Raw genomic sequence first — 16,437 nt, 5'->3', positions numbered from 1 at the left:
GAATGAGTTAAAAAAAAAATCTACCTTTTTTCAGTTAGTCAATAGTATAACAAGGATCTTAATTACAGCTATTAGTTTTGAAGTCGTGACAGCTAATATATTTATTGATTTGAATTGCTCAGAATCCCTGAATTTTCCTTTTCACTCATTCTAGGAAATTACCAGAAGACAGCTATCTAACTTCCAATATATATGTGTATATGTATATAATTTATATGTGTATATAAATATGTATTGTATACATATATTGCATATAAAGTTTTTTCATTACTAAAATTAAAAGAATACCTATATAATGCAGCAACAAGAAAAAAATATACTTAATAAATACTTTGAGGTCTAATGAATAAATATGATATAAATTCAAGGCTACTATCTATTTACATTTTTATCTATTACATTTAATTTTACTTATTAATACTTACTGGGAAATCTCATTTTACTTTGTTAAAGTCAAAATAAGCAATTTTTAAGCTATCATCTGCTAGAAGGTCTAAATTCGAGGATAAATGAATTTACTTAGGCTTTATTAAGAGCCTTGGATTTTAAAAGCCTTACAGTTTATATCTAATAAGTATCAAACCCCCCACTATTTGTAGATAGAGTGCAGACTTCAAAGTAGTATCATATTGGCTATTTGCTGACATTACTGAAAATAGCTTAAGTACAAGAAAAAATGAAGAGCAGTGGTAATGGAGGGAAGTGGTGAACAGCATTTAGCTCAGTTCTTACCTCCTTCTTCAGTATGCTGGTTTTAGTACTAGAAACTGTTTTTAGTGTTCCTTTGCATTTTCGTGTGGAGGGGAGGAATGTATCTTCATTCCTTATAGGACCAAGAAGTTGGCATGAGGGGAAAGGTAAGGGCCATTTTGCTCTATTTCAGAAACACTCTCCAGTTCCCCTGAGAAGGACTTCCGACTTCTCTGCTCTGCACATACATTTCCACTTCATTCAGCGCCTGTCCTGCAGTCAGGACTGTAGCTTCAAGCAGCTGGCAGATCATTATTACTTCTGTGAGGGTCATGAATAAGGTAAACTTATATCCAGTCTATTATCCAGATTGAAAAAATACACAATGCTTCAAGCTCCTGGCCCTGTACGAGGAGCACAATAAGATTCCACACCGAGTTCATCTCTCCTCCTGTATACTGACCAGGTCACACTTCTGAGTGTGGCCTTTGCTGTGTGAACCCGTAGGTGCATATTTAGGAATACTGACTTTCACATTATTTAGTATAGGGCTAAGCATAATGCCAGTGCTGTTACATAAGAAAAAAACAATAGAATAGTATTCCTCCATGATTCCTACTTCTTTACCACTAATCACCATTTCTAAAGGTATTACATAGTACATCTATTTTGAATATTTCATATATATAATAAGGCATATTGTCTACAATGGCGATAACATATTCATTTTCATATTTAAATTTTAACAAACTAAATGCTCCCCCATGTTAACAGAGAAAAGTTATGGGAAGTGAATTTGGTATAATTGGGTAACTATTATGGTGTTGGTGATCATTTTGTGGTTTTGATGATGTCCTAAAACAGGTGGCAGTATTGAGTCAGATAATATCTCTATGGATTCCTTTTATTACTGCCCATGATGCAATGGAGATTTGTTGAATAATATTCATAAGTGCATGAAGTTCTTTTAATCCAGAAAGAACAAATGGTGTTACTATACTAATTTCAGCCTATTAGTCTCATCTAACCCAGAGTAAACATTTCAAGTTAATCAGACGACAGCAAACATTATGTTCAGTAACCAATGTTTATTTAGTACTTGCTGTGTAACAGGTATGGTATGTGTATTTTATCTCATTTACTCTTCCAAGTAATCTTGTTAGGACAGTCCATTAGGAGATAATAAGGTTCAGAAGCTAAGTAGCGATTCCAGTACCACAGTGATAATAAGAGGTGGATTCGGAATTCAAACCTGGGCGTCTATCTTCCAATTCCATACTGTTGACCACCAAGCTCTGTGACCATGCTGGGTAGTAAAAGGATGAACTAATGGTTGAAGTACCCCACACTGTGAAAAGAGAAATGGATGGATAAATACAGAAATGATATCAATATGGTACTGTGGGAACTGTAGGCAATGGATGTACAAAATGACATGTGAACAGAGAGGCAGGAGGCAGCAGTTGTGTCTGGGTAAATCAGGTTCCCAGAAGTGAAATCTCAGGCACAAAGGAAAACAGAGGAATTTGAGGCTAAGGGCACAGTAAGTAAAGAGTCACCAGAGGAAAAGACATGAGCACATATGGAATCCTGCAAAGTTTGGTATTGGGGTAGAGGTGCTTGTGGCAGGAGCACAAGAACTAAACATGGCGATGCTCTGAATTTTAAAACAGTCTGTACTGAGTAAGTGAATATTAAAACAGTCTGTAAGGATCAGGGAGCATAAGTTAGAGGTCAAGTGACTAAGACAGGACTTATGACTTCCTAAGTTTTAAGCTAGGTCTATTTCTCTAGTTATTTTAATTACTTTGTCAGCATCCTTCAGAACACATTCTTTCTGTAGATATTTTGTTTCAGGTCAACAACTCTGGGTGCATTTTAGCTAATGCCTCATTATTATGCTAACTGTATTTTCTTTGTTGAAACTCTGTATTACAGTTTGTTACTATATATGGTAGGGTATGATTTGGCCTTGCCGAACTCTGGGCCATTACCAGTGGCTTCTGATTGAAAAGGGTTATTTTGAGGTTATATACTGACACCACAAAGGATTGAATTATTTATGACTTTAATATTCACCAGTGTTTCTAGCTCAGGATCCAATATACCACTGAATATTATCTGTCAACAAAACACTGCATCTGTTCCATTTGTTGATGACCGATAAAACAAAGCAGTTTAAATTGCTGCTTTGAACTCAATAGGGGTTGAATTTCTGCCCCGAGTATCTCAATAATAATAATACTAATAATATTTGTAATAAATATTTAAAATACTTAAATAATATTTGTCCTGATATTAATTAGCACCACTTATAATGGATGCATGAAATTAACATATACATCAATATTTATACTATACTACATTTATTAATTGTATTTTTGCATAATAGAGACTGATTTAGGGAAATAGGTTTCTTCTTCAAATACTAACTACAAGCCCCAGCTGCCTTTCTGTAAAAAATCAGGGTCTGATATAAAACGTATTTTTAAAAAGTTATGAGTGAACAACACCTCTATCTCATTTGACCACTTTTTCTCTTATCCTTACCTTCAACAAAGATTAAGAAAAATGAATATTAGTTATTATGAGAGAAAAGGTAAAATAAATTTAAAATTCTTTTTTTAGAAGGCATTCGAAAATAAATATACTGATGAATTTACAGAATTAAACCAAATTGATGGAAAAACAATTTAGAGTTCAATTTTAATCATTTTAAAAATATTTTTTTCAAAACTATCAACATCATAACCATCAACCCTAAAATGGGTTTTAATGACCTCACAATAATGCAGCACAGGGCATTTCTGGGACTAGTGCTAGGAAATGAAACATCTTACAGTATTAATTATTTTTCCCAAAAAACAGTGTTACATCTGGGAGTTGTTTTATTGACCAACAATTCAACATAAAATAAATCATAGATATATTCAATACCATATAAAATAAATGCTGAGTCATAGCGCAGAATAAAGGAAATGATGCAAATCAGGTGCCTAGCACAGTGCCTGGCACATACATGTAGGCAATCTGTATATGTTAGTTTCTCATATTCCAGGTTTTGGTTACTTTGGCTGCCTTACATTATCACCCCATAATCTTATGGCTTAAAATAATAATAATCCGTTATGTTCTCTCATGGTTCCTGTGGGTGAGAAACCAGAAATCAGACAGGGCACTGCCGGCTCAACTGTTTTCTGTTCCACAATGTCTGAAGAAGAGACAAAGACTGAAGGCTGAATCATCCGAAGGCTCATTCACTCACATGTCTTCTGGTCATTATCGTTTGGGTACCTAACTAAGGCTTGTTGGCTGGAACACATGGCCTCTCTGTGTGGCCTGAGGTCCCTCAAAATATGGTGGTTAAGGTCTAAGGGCCAGCATAAGATAGATACAGAAAGCTAGCGCGAGCGCACTAGAGCTGCCACACACTACATCGAAGCTGTTTTGCCTTTTATGATCCCTAGCCTCAGATATCAAGAAGCCTTACTTCTGCCACATTTAAATGGCCAGATAGTTACAGAAATCCAAAGGGAGGAAATAGCAGCCTCACCTGTCAGTACAAGTGTGTCGCACTGTAAGAAGAGCATGTGGGATGTGGCATATATTGGTGCAGCCATCTTTGAAAATACAATTTTCCAACCTACCAATAATTTGAAATAATAAAATTACAATTAAAATTATAGATACTAGGAGGGTCCAGGTGACTTTTATAATGCAATTATTTGGAAATCCAATCCTCTGAAGAAAAAACAGAGTCCCAGAAAAGTAAATAATCATTCAACTAGCTATTTTAGTGTCAGGAGTTGAACCCATGTTTGCTGAATCTTAATTCTATAGTAATTTACCATATAAATATTCCATAAAATGTGTCTGAATTTGTTCACTGATTAGAAAAAGGGCTTAGCCCTAGCCAGTTTGGCTCAGTGGATAGAGCGTCAGCCTGCAGACTGAAGGATCCCAGGTTTGATTCCGGTCAAGGGCACGTACCTCAGTTGCATGGTCGATCCCTGGCCCTGGTTGAGGTGCGTGAGAGAGGCAACCAATCGATGTGTCTCTCTCATGTTGATGTTTCTCTCTCTGTCTCTCCCCCTCCCTTCCACTCTCTCAAAAATCAATGAAGCCCTAGCCAGTTTGGCTCAGTGAATTGAGCGTCGGGACTGTGGACGAAGGGTCCTGGGTTCAATTCCCAGTCAGGGCATATGCCCAGGCTGCGGGCTTGATCCCCAGTAGGGGGCGTGTGGGAGGCAGCCAATCAATGATTCTCTCTCATCATTGATGTTTCTATCTCTCTCTCCTCTCCCTTCCTCTCTGAAAGCAATAAAAATACATTTTAAAAATAACAATGGAAAAAATATCCTCAGGTGAGGATTAACAGAAAAAATAATAGAAAAAGAGCTTAAAGTATTTAAAACTATCCTTGTTAAAAATTTTATGAAAAATATGAATTATTGAAACTAATATTGGGAGAGGATACTTCCCAGCTGTGGTTAAAATGTGTAGGCATGACTGGGGCTGGCTCATGACCTCCCTGACATTGGCTTGCACGAGCTAGACGTATGGGGCAGTTTTCAGCAAGATGAAAGAGTGGAGAGGACAGTGCCATGTCTGTTCCTCAACTCTGTTTCATGCAGTTTCTTTTTTGAGCTTTAGGAAATCTGAGAGCTGAAGCAAAAGCTGTTTCAAAAGGAATCTGTGAGTCCAATTGGTGTGGCTCAGTGGTTGAGCATTGACCTTGGAACCACAGTTCTATTCCAGTCAGGGCACATGACCAGTAGGGGGCACGCAGGAGGCAACTGATAGATGTTTCTCTCTCATGGATGTTTCTCCTTCTCTTTCCCTAAAAAATAAATAAAAACATATTTGTTTAAAAAAAAAAAAGAATCTGTGAGACCCACAGAGTAAGCAGAGATCCTTTGGGTCCCAGGTGACCCAGTACATCCAGGATTTGGAAAGGGGCAATCCCCATTTTATGCACAGGACACAATTGCTGCTTGATATACTGAGGTACTGCAGGTTTGGAGGCAGCAATAAACAATCTCCTAGACATAGAAATAGCATTTTTAGAGAGGTCATGGGGAAATTATAATATCCAAGTACTTTCCTAGCGGGTTGTGAGTCAGTGGACAGAAATAAGAGGCCATACAGAAGACAGTGGAGGGCTATTGCTGCTCATGTGTCACACAGCTCCTGAGAAATCCTTGCAACACTAGGATTAATTATTGTGGGATGGGGCAGGAGGGGTACTCAAATAATGCTTAAGTCCTATACTTATGTTGTGAAGTGACAGTAAAATTGGCACATAAATACTAATGTAACCTCATTTGAACCCACAGGCAGATAAGCTCTGTGAAAATTTGGATCACATGAATTATGTATAATTAACATTTAATTAGCAATGATTTTACTTCTTAAAACTTTGAAGGGTATTTGGAGGAATGATTTAGATATCCTATGTCTAAAACTGAACTCCTATCTTCCCTTCATCCTGAGTCATGCAAGCAGCATTATAAAATTACTCTATTAATCACCTTAAAAAACATTACTGAAGTATCTAACTACCTGAAAACATCATTAGAGGGTTTTTGTTGTTGAAATTTAGAGATCCATAGCCTCTTCAATCTGCTGTCCTGTTTATATTTATTTATTGCTCTTCCCAGAATCCTAACCTCTCTTTCCTCACTTCCAAGATTTCTTATTCCATCCCAAATGGCAGCTTTAGCTTATAAAAATCACAGACATACAGCTGCAATGGTGTGTGCAGGTGGAGTGGGGTTGAGTAGGTAGTGGAGGATGGAAACTTCTTATCAGAAATGTAGGCTCAAACCCTGGCACTGGCATTGACCAACTATGCAAATTTGGGTCTGAGTTTCTGCATCTGCAAAATAGGGATTACACACACACTATCCCTAATAGGTTGTTGTTAAGATTAGGTGCAACCACTGTGGAAAACAGTATGGAGTTTCCTAAAAAAATTAAAAATGGAACTCCCATTTGACTCAGTGATCCCACTTCTAAGACAATATCCTAAGAAATCAAAAAGAATATATGTACCTCTATCTTCTTGCAGCACAATTTACAATTGCTAAGATTTGGAAATAGCCCAAGTGGATTTAAAAAACTGTGGTACATTTACACAAGAAAATTCTATGCAGCTGTAAAAAAGAAAGAACTTGTATCATTTGTAACAACATGGATGGACCTGAAGAGTATTATGCTAAGCAAAATAAGCCAGTTGGAGAAAGGTAAGTATCACAGGATCTCACTCATATGTGGAATCTACTGAACAAAATAAACTAAAGAACAAAATAGATCCAGAGACATAGAAGCATGGAACAGACTGTCCAATTTCAGAGGGAAGGAGGGTGGGAAGAGATTAACCAAAGAACTTGTATGCATATATGCATAACCATGGACACAGACAATAAGGTGGTGAAGGCCTGGGGTGGGGGTGGGGCAGGCTAGAAGTTAATGGAAGGATGGGGGAGGAGGAAGAGGGGCATATGTAATACTTTCAAACAATAAAGATTTTTTTAAAAAAAGATTAAATGAGCTAATACATAGAAAGGTACAAGGTACATCTAAGAACTCCCATTACCTAGGTCAGTTATGAGCCAAGATTTTCAAAAAAATAGCACAAACTAAATAAAGCCGATCCTCCCACAACCTCTCTTCATCCCTGCTCACAGGATCCTCTTCTGCTTGAGCTGACCTATGTCTGAAGATCTTTCTCCAGAAGTACAGCACAGATGTTAATTGAATAGTTTTGAAGAAGCAGGGGGGTAAAAAATCCAAAGCTTTGAAAAGCAACAACCAACCTTTTATTTATTATTGAGACATTTAGGCATAAAAGTGAATGCAAACCAGTTTTATCTCCCCTGGGCTTAAAAAATCCCACTTCTAAGTCCTTTATAGCAGAAATTTTCAGAGGTAACTTCTGGCTAGTAATTTAGTGCTCTCACTATTTTTAGCCCTGGGAAGCCAGTGAAGAGATCTGGGCTGTGAGAGCAAACTCTCAAAGTCCAGCTCAACTTCTTTGGCTGCTAACATTATCAGGTGAGGATTAACAATCAATCAATCAATCATTCAATCAATAAATAGAATAAATAGACAATAGTACCATTCAAGAACATATAAAATATATAGCACAAATCAAGTTAGTTAAAAATTAGTCATTTTATAGAAGTAAACAATTGCATTTGAGCTGGGAGGGAAATTTCCATATTTTCTGGAGTGTTGGCTCAGGTTTAAGTGATTTTGGCCTTGCCTTTTCTGGGTAAAGAAGTAGCATCATCATTTTCTTACAATGTACAAACTACACATGGGAATTGAACCAGCAACGTTTTGGTGATGGGACGACCCCCAATCAACTAAGCCGCACTGGCCACGATGACCCTTTTCACTTTAAAAGCAACTTATCTCTATAGAATTCAGAGCTCAGACAATTTGTGTATCTGTTCATGTTTTCTAAAACCTGTCTTCTCATCCTGAAGTTCTCTCATTCTTGAAGGTACACCTACTGGTGCTATTAAATGTTTAATAACTGGCACTCCAGAAAAACAACAACAACAAAATAAACAAACCCATTATCACTTCCTGTGGTATAAATACACCATGGATAATTTCAAGCTAACAACCTGATATGAATGCTGCGTTTTGGAGATGTGCCTGTTTGGCTTTCATAAGTGAGTAGGATGTGGTTCCATCACACCACTGGGTTAAAAAAAATTAGCCGTTTTACTAATGAAAATATGGATTCACAGTATCATTCGTAAGAGCTCAGGGGTTTGGGTGGACAGCACTTACTATTACAAGTAATTAACGACGTATAAAGCAATTTAATGTTTTTATCCTCACACAGACTATAAACTTCACGGGCAGGGCTCATGACTACTGATCTCACCTGCAGTGCCTGGCACAATGATAGGCTCATAGTGTGCACCAATATATCCCTGTTAAACAAGTGACTGGTTTATTCATCTAGCCTCATAATTTTTAAAATATGTTTTTATTGATTTGAGAGAGAGAGGAAGGGAGAGGGAGAGAAAGCAACATTGATTGGCTGCCTCCTGCATGCCTCCTATGGGGACCAAGCCGGGAATGTGCCCTGACTGGGAATCGGACTGGCAACCTCTCAGTGCAAGGGACCATGCTTAACCAACTGAGCCACACTGGCCAGGGCTAGCCTCATAATTTTTAAAACTTATTTTTATTTGTTGAGTCCTTTATTCAAATTAAATCTTTCCCCAAAATGCAGTGAATAAAATAGATAAAAGGAGTGCTGTTTTGCTTTGAGTAGGCTTGGGGACCTAGACTCCTGCTGGCCGACCCTTCTCTTTGTCCACCACTATGGTTCTTGAGGCACAAAGTAGAGCCACTAGGCTCCTCGGGAAATCCTTTGAAAATCACTGAACCAGTCTAACTGTTTGGTTTCCTTTCTATAATATTCATACCAACTGATCATCTAGCAGAGGCTTGAATGCCTCCACTGTTGGGGAACTCACTCTCCCTAAGGGTGCTCTTACTTTGGACTGCCCCCAGGTAAAAATTTTTATTATATTAAGCTAAAATCTTCTCTTTAGTCCCTAGGACTACCATCTGGGACTGAAAAGAAAAGTTCTAAATTTCCTTCTACATGAGTCTTTCAATTTCTAAAGGTCGCTATAATAGCCCTATTTTTTGCCCTCCTTTCCCTTTATTTTTTTCATATTGATTATATTTTGATTATATTAACAATAGAACAATATACTGTAGAAAGTAAAAGTATATTATATCAAGTATCATGTAATACAATAGTGACACACTTGCTTTTCTTAGGTATTTAAAATGTAATAACATAACATAATAATATAAAAATATAATATACATCCTATATAATAAAAACCTAATATGCTAAGTGTCTGGTCCTCCAGTCAATCAATCAAAGCATAATATGCTAATGATATGCCAAGGCCGCTCAACCACTCGCTATGACGTGCACTGACCACCAGGGGGCAGATGCTCCAACCGGTAGGTTAGTTTGCTGCTGGGGTCCAGCCAATCGGGACTGAGCAAGATGGGCCAGACACGCCCTGGTCCCTCCCTGGCTGGCCAACCTCCCCTGTTTCTCCCCGGTCACAATTGTGCACTGGTGGGGTCCCTCGCTTGCACCCTCTCACAATCCGGGACCCCTCGGGGGATGTCAGAGAGCCAGTTTCAGCCCAATCCCGCAGGCCAGGCTGAGAGACTCCACTGGTGCATGAACTCGTGCACTGGGCCTCTAGTAATAATATAAAAAAAATCCAATTCTTACTTGTTGATCCAAAGTGGTTGTATCAACTTCACTCAATAAACATAACTAATATATTGTCATAATGCATTCTGTTCTTTTAAAGAAGCAAACTTTACTGATAAAGCAAATAATTCCATTTGGCAATGACCCTTAGATCCATTACCTTTCTTCCCACTTCAACCAGGATTCTGGGTTTGTTGTGCATCCCTCAAATCTATTTTCATACTTCTACATGCATAAGTATGCCTCTATATGTCCAGGCATAAGTATACCTGTGCTGTCCAGTATATAGTCTCTAGCAATGTGGTTGTTTAAATTTAAATTAATTAAAATAAAATTTAAAAAATCAGTTCCTCCATTGCCCTAGCCATATTCCAAGTACTCAGTAGCCATCATTACAGAGCTCTGTTGGGTGCTTCAATTATTTTAATGTTGTTGTTTTTTATATTTGGCATTATATTGTTGACATGCACCCAACTGATATATAGAGAAGTCTGGTGTATTCCTTTAAACTGACATAGAATATTTTATTTTATGAATATACCACATCATTATGTTTTAAACCTATTTCTCCCCAATTGGATATTGAAGTTGTTTTTATTCTTCTATTTTAAATAATGCTTCAATGAACATCTTTCTCAAGAATAAGTATCTAAAAGTGAAAATGCTCTATCATAAGGTATGCATGTTTTCAGTATTTCTAGATGTTGCCAAAATATTCTCCAAAGTGGTTGTATCAACTTCACTCGTATGAATAGTATATTAAAAAATAAATTTTCCCATATCCTCACCAACACCTGACATTATTAGTTTTTGCCATTGGGTTAGGTAAAAATGGTATTTTATTGATATCTCATTGTTTTAATTTTTGATTACTGATGTGGTTTAAACATTGTCACATATTCACTGACTACTACTTTTTTTGTTTATTGCCTATTCACATATTTTGCCCACTTTTCTATGGAATTTTTGCCTTTTTCTTAATGATTTGCGGTAATTAATCATATTAAAACTTGCTTTTATTCTGTTATTCCACCCTCTTCCATACATATACATACATGTGTATATATATATATATGTATATGGATTTGTTATGTAAATATATCTATCTATATGGATAGACATCTATGTAGAGATATTCTGAATCATTTGAAAATAAGTTACAGATTTCACAACATAAATGTTTTAGCATAAAATTTTCAAGATTAAAGGATGCTACCACATCTCTTTAAGATTGAGGACTGCATTTGTTATCATGTATCCTAGGTCTCTTCAATCTGGAAGAATTCCATTCTTTTAAAAATTACAATGGCTCATTCAAACAATCCAGGCCAGGTTTCTTGTAGAATACACCACATTCTGGGTTTATCTGCCTTTTTCCTCATGGTTACTTGTTATAATATCCCCTACACTTTTTAAAATTTGTGCTTACATCTAGACCAGGACTTCTTAGAAACCCTGGCATTATTGACATTTGGGACCAGATAATTAATTGATGTGGAGAGGCTGTCCTGTGGGTTTTTAAATGTTTAGCAGCATCCCCAGCCTCTACTCATTAGATGCAGTAACAACCCTCTCCACGCCCCTTCCCTGCCTGCCCTTCTCTCCCAATACCACAAACAAAAATGTCTCCAGGCATTGTCAAAGTGCTCAAGGGGTTAAGGAGATGGGGAGCAGGGTGGGGATCCACTCCCTGGTTGGGAACCACAGGCTAGAAGTTTGATGAAAATTAAGTTAAACAATTTTGGCAAGAATAGTTCTTAGATGATGTTTATTCCTAATTGCATAACACCAGTAAACACCAATAATATCAGATTGTCCCATTATTAGCAATTCTAGCTTTGGTCACTTGTTTAAGCAGTGATTTTTTTTTTTTAAGGTACATTTTCTATTTTATAAGAAAGTTATGGCCTGACACTTTGAAACCATGTGAAGATCCTGTGCCCATACAATCTTTCACCCAGTGGTTTTCCCATTCTCTGATGAACTTTGCCCGAATTATTTGTGGTTGATTTGAAAAATAGTGGTTTTCTAATTCTATTATTTGTTCTTCATTTAATCTCTAGTATTTCTCTGAAAGAAAATTTTTCATTCTCCCTCCTTTATTTTTAGTGGTACTCTGAACTCATGCATTTTCTTTATCCAATTAATTATTGTATTCTTTGTGATGCTCATATTGCCCCAACTTTCTCCAGTGGAAGTCCTCAACCCGTTCTTTAAAACATATCCTAAAACAAGAGAATTAATTGTTTTGTGGAACTTTTAATTAAATTGTAAGCATCAAACAATGGTAACTTCTTACTGTATTACACTGCACATGTGAACAAAAGTGCAAAGGCTTCACATTTAACCAGTAAAGAATTCTGATGACTAGAACAACCTACCATTTTCATAATTAACAAGTTAATTAACATTAGGATTCAGCAACCAATAAAAATTAGCAATTTAATTTTGAGTCATCTATTTACTTTAGAATTATAATCTTTTCCTGATTCCTATACATTGAAATACACTTTGCAGTATACACAGTATATGGCCTTGTGTATACATTGCATACTATTGCAAATTGTAGGGAATAGGATAGGATGACTTCTGTTCATAAAAGTGCTTGGGAACGTATTACAATAGCATTAAAGCTCAAGAAAGCATCGCGATTTTATTTTATTTTTTATTTATTTATTTATTTAAGGATCTGAAATCTTTTTTTTTTTCTTAAATATATTTTATTGATTTTTTACAGAGAGGAAGGGAGAGAGATAGAGAGTTAGAAACATCGATGAGAGAGAAACATCGATCAGCTGCCTCCTGCACATCTCCTACTGGGGATGTGCCTGCAACCCAGGTACATGCCCTTGACCAGAATCGAACCTGGGACCTTTCAGTCCGCAGGCCGAGGCTCTATCCACTGAGCCAAACCGGTTTCGGCAGCATCGCGATTTTAGAACTATGACTTTTGGGGAGCCGGAACGGCATAGCCGAGAAAAATGTCTATTAAGGATTCAGCTCCACCCGGGGTAATTACCCCTTTCCTTCTCAACAGTCGATTTCCTCCCCAGTCCCAGGAGCGGCTCTGACCAGATCGGCAGTCCGCTCTACATCTGTTGATGGTGATGATGGCTTCCAAGGAAACCGCCGCGGTGATGGGATTTAGGTTCTTAACAGTCCTCACCCCGCGACTTCGCAGCCGAGGCCAGCGCCACTTCAATCTTTTTCCCGGGTCCCGCAGAGGTGACTGCGGAGGGTGGGGCAAATTTTTAGGGTGCGGGGAGCAGCGTGCCTCCTGATTGGCTGGCGTGGGCCTCGGACGCCCAATCACATTAGCGTGTCTACCACGCCGCAACGTGCCGCCGCCACGCATGCCCATTCCGGGACCAGCGCTTGCGCCTCAGCGTCCTGAGAGCTGAGGGCACCGGCTCAGGGCGGCGGGAGCCGCGTCTGGGTGTGCCCCTGTCAACGTCACCGGGCAGCGCTGGAACCCGGTCAGGCCCGGTGGGAGAGCGACAAGAAAATCGAGCACTGACCCAACTGTCTGACTTTCCCACGTCCCTTAAGCGCAGGTCTCCTTGGGTCGGCCACGCACTTTCACTGTGGAATCCGACCTGGACAATCCCGTTTCCCCGAGGGGACTGGAAAAAGACCCGCTGCATTCTTTCTGGGCGTCCAGGCAGACAGCAAAGCGGGGCGAATGGGACGGGTCTTTAGAAGAAAGTAAACTTTTTTTCCCCCAGGCAGCGTGGGCTTAGGAACCCCTTCCCTTGGAGTCTTCCTGCCTGAAACACGGCCTTAGAAAAGCCGCCCTGGACATGATCCCTCGCAGCCGACCCGTCCGTCTCGGCGCTGGCGTGTCCTGCTCGCCCGGAGCTGACCATCGGTCGGCGCTGGCCACGCGGAGGTTACTTTCTGCTCCCGAACTAGTTTCCAGGGCGTGCAACTCAGGAAAGTAACCCACACCGAAACCAGCCAGCCTCCGGGGAGGCAGAGTCTCGTGGTCCTTGCTACCAACTGGCCTCCCGCCTCCAGCCCCAGCCGGTCCCTGGCTGATCGCCGCCCCGGCGCGCAGACACCGGCCCCACGCGGCCGCTCGGAAAACGCGGCGGGCGGAACCCGCACGCGGAAGCGCCGGCCGCACTGAGCATGCCCAGTTGCAGGGCCGACCAGAGGAGTTTTTTTCTTTCTTTCTTTTTCTTTTCTTTCTTTTTTCTTTTCTTTTTTGTTTTTAGTCTTAAGTAGGAGGCCGTGCCCCCGCCCCCACCGCAGCCCCCCAGCAGCCCAGGCCTGGGCAGCTACCATGGCCGAGGTCCCCGGCGCGGCGTTGTCCCAGGCGGGCTGGTAAGTGGTGAGTCCCGCCGGCCGCGGGCGCGGACCGGGGCCCCGGGCGGGCTGGGGCTGGGGGCGGTGGGGTGCGTGGAGGGGTAGGCGGAGGCCGCCGCCCGCCCCCGGCCTCTCCCCGGGGCCGCCGGCCGGCCGGCCCCGCCCCCGGCGCCACGCGGAGCCGACCGAGTCCCCCAGCTCCGCTCGGGGCGGCGGCGCGGCCTGGGCCCCGAGCGGCGGGCGGCGGGCCGGGGGGCCGCGGGGGCGCGGGCAGGGCGGCCGGGCCTGCGCCGGCCGCGGGGAGCACCTGCAGCGCCTCGCGCCTCTCCGGGGTCGGGAGCGAGGGCGGCGGCGGAGGTCCGCGGCGGGAGCGGCGGGCCCGCAGGAAGTTGAGGGCGGACGGAGCACAGCCCCTTCTTTCCCCTTATTTCTGAGTGCGGCGCCGACGGGCGTGCGGCGACCCCCCTCACACACGCAACTTCTGAAGCTAAAAATGACCGCCTTGTCCACGCCTGTGGGCGCCCCGTAGAACTTTTCTGGAAGGGATGGAGGTGTTCTGGCATTGAAAGACGTTTCATGCCAAGGTTTTTGGGATCCGAAACCAATAACGTGTGTTACAGGAAAGTAAGCAGTGTCTGGAGCTGCGGCCATCACAGTTGTAAACATAGAGTTTGATTCAGTCATACTTCTCCAGGCCTGCGCAGGCACCGTCTGAGATGAGGGGTGGGTGGGGAGGAGGATGCAAGAGACTGGCCCCCGCTCTCTGAAGTTCACCATCTTCATGAAAAGTGATTAGAGAGGGAGGCATGGAAAGGGACCAGCACAAACCCGGAAAATAGTGGTTAATTGTGTCCAGGGGCAGGCAGCTCTACAATGGAATTGGAGGGGAAGGAGAGTTAATTTCCTAGAGAACTGGACTTTGAAAGATGGCGAGGAAGCGGCTTGTTGGGCACAGAGACGCTGGAGACGAGGCACAGGAGGAAGGAAGTGCTCGTGGGCTTGCAGATCCCTGTGCCTCCGTGGGAGTGGGGGATGTCCAGGGAGGGTTAAGGCCAGAAAGTTGGGGGCCAGGTCATGGAGGCTACAGGTGAGTAAAAGATGTGGATTTGTTACTGTGAATAAAGTTTTTGACTTAGAGTAACGTAACAGCCGTGTTTTGAAGAAGTTGCTCCTGGCTCTACAGCCACCCCATTTCCCAGGTGGAGACTGAGGCCAGAGCTGTGAGGCAGCTTTCCAAAAATGACACAGCTAGAAAGTGGTGGAGGTGAATGGTGATTGCAGAAGGGCCAGTTCCACATATGGTGCACTTAATTGTTATGTGTTACTGTGCCTACAGTTTTTGTGTAGAGCACATCATTAGCATAACAAACTCACCTCATTTAGTTTTATTTTTGTTCTTTTAAGTGGAATCTCTTCTTCACTTTCTTTAACTGACAAGGTTGTCTTGGATAATCTTGGATCATTCTTCCATTTGAGTTCCCCATTTTTCCTTAGATTGAGCCTTAATTCTTCAAACTAGTTTTATGATTTAATTACAAACTTAGTTGTTTACTGCTTTCCAGCACGACCCCACCTCCTTTAGAGATGTTAGTTTCATTATTTTGGTTCCACACACATACTAAATTGTTCTTCTTTGGTCTTCTTAAGAGTGGGGAACTACATCTTATTTTTCTGTGTATCTGTAGTGCCAGAGAGCACATTACATTTTAGGTCCTCAATAAAGTCTGATACAATTGACCTTGGAATGCCCCTGCCAATCAGAATTTCCTAACCAAGTTCTCTAACCAAGCCTAGGCAGAGTTCCGCTATTTGTTACTTTGTTGTAAATCCCCAGCAATGTTGTAGTGTAGCATGTGCCACTTTGTATTACAAATTATCTGTTTACAGGTGTTACTTCCGCCAAACTTGCTTTTATGACTTTGACTCATAAAAAGGAGTAATGTGTGGTCTGATAAAATTACTTATCTTTCTAGGAGTTGGGAGTATCATGTAATTTCTGATAGGTCTTTTTAAAAAAATTATTGATGAGAGAGAGGGAGAAAGAGAAAGAAACAGAAACATTGATTTGTTGTTTCACTTTTTTTAAGCATTCATTGGTTGATTCTTGTATGTACCTTGACCATGGATTGAACCTGCAACCTTGGCTTATGTGAATGACACTAATT

At 40.9% G+C, this 16,437-nt stretch overlaps 2 protein-coding genes across 12 annotated transcripts in view; one reads left to right on the top strand and one right to left on the bottom strand.

The window, feature by feature from the left end:
- Window positions 1–1,758: 1,758 nt before the first annotated feature.
- On the bottom strand, window positions 1,759–15,330 carry LOC118649963. 4 transcript variants are annotated; one of them, XR_004965812.1, is made up of 3 exons: window positions 13,037–15,330; window positions 4,244–4,333; window positions 1,759–2,038 (listed from the first exon to the last, which is right to left on the bottom strand). XR_004965812.1 is itself a non-coding variant. In XM_036297585.1 (3 exons), exons 1-3 carry the CDS (start codon window positions 13,323–13,325, stop codon window positions 1,887–1,889), a joined length of 531 nt encoding a protein of 176 aa, XP_036153478.1. In that variant the 5' UTR covers window positions 13,326–13,352; the 3' UTR covers window positions 1,759–1,886. The 4 variants fall into 4 exon arrangements, 2 of the variants coding, with proteins under 2 accessions (XP_036153478.1, XP_036153479.1); XM_036297585.1 differs by having other exon boundaries at window positions 13,037–13,352; XR_004965811.1 differs by lacking the exon at window positions 4,244–4,333.
- Window positions 14,165–16,437, top strand: part of TDRD3 (tudor domain containing 3) — a 203,792-nt gene continuing 201,519 nt past the window's right edge. For all 8 annotated transcript variants that reach the window (XR_004965809.1, XR_004965810.1, XM_036297580.1 and 5 more), the window contains exon 1: window positions 14,165–14,290. Coding sequence is in view for 6 of the 8 variants with exons in the window: in XM_036297580.1 (XP_036153473.1) it covers window positions 14,250–14,290 (41 nt within the window). In the remaining 2 variants the exon portion in view is untranslated. The remainder of the gene's footprint in view (window positions 14,291–16,437) is intronic.

Source organism: Myotis myotis, unplaced genomic scaffold (genome assembly GCF_014108235.1).
Source record: "Myotis myotis isolate mMyoMyo1 unplaced genomic scaffold, mMyoMyo1.p scaffold_m19_p_3, whole genome shotgun sequence".
In the NCBI taxonomy this organism is placed as follows: domain Eukaryota; kingdom Metazoa; phylum Chordata; class Mammalia; order Chiroptera; family Vespertilionidae; genus Myotis; species Myotis myotis.
This window is presented reverse-complemented; position numbering and strand designations above follow the sequence as displayed.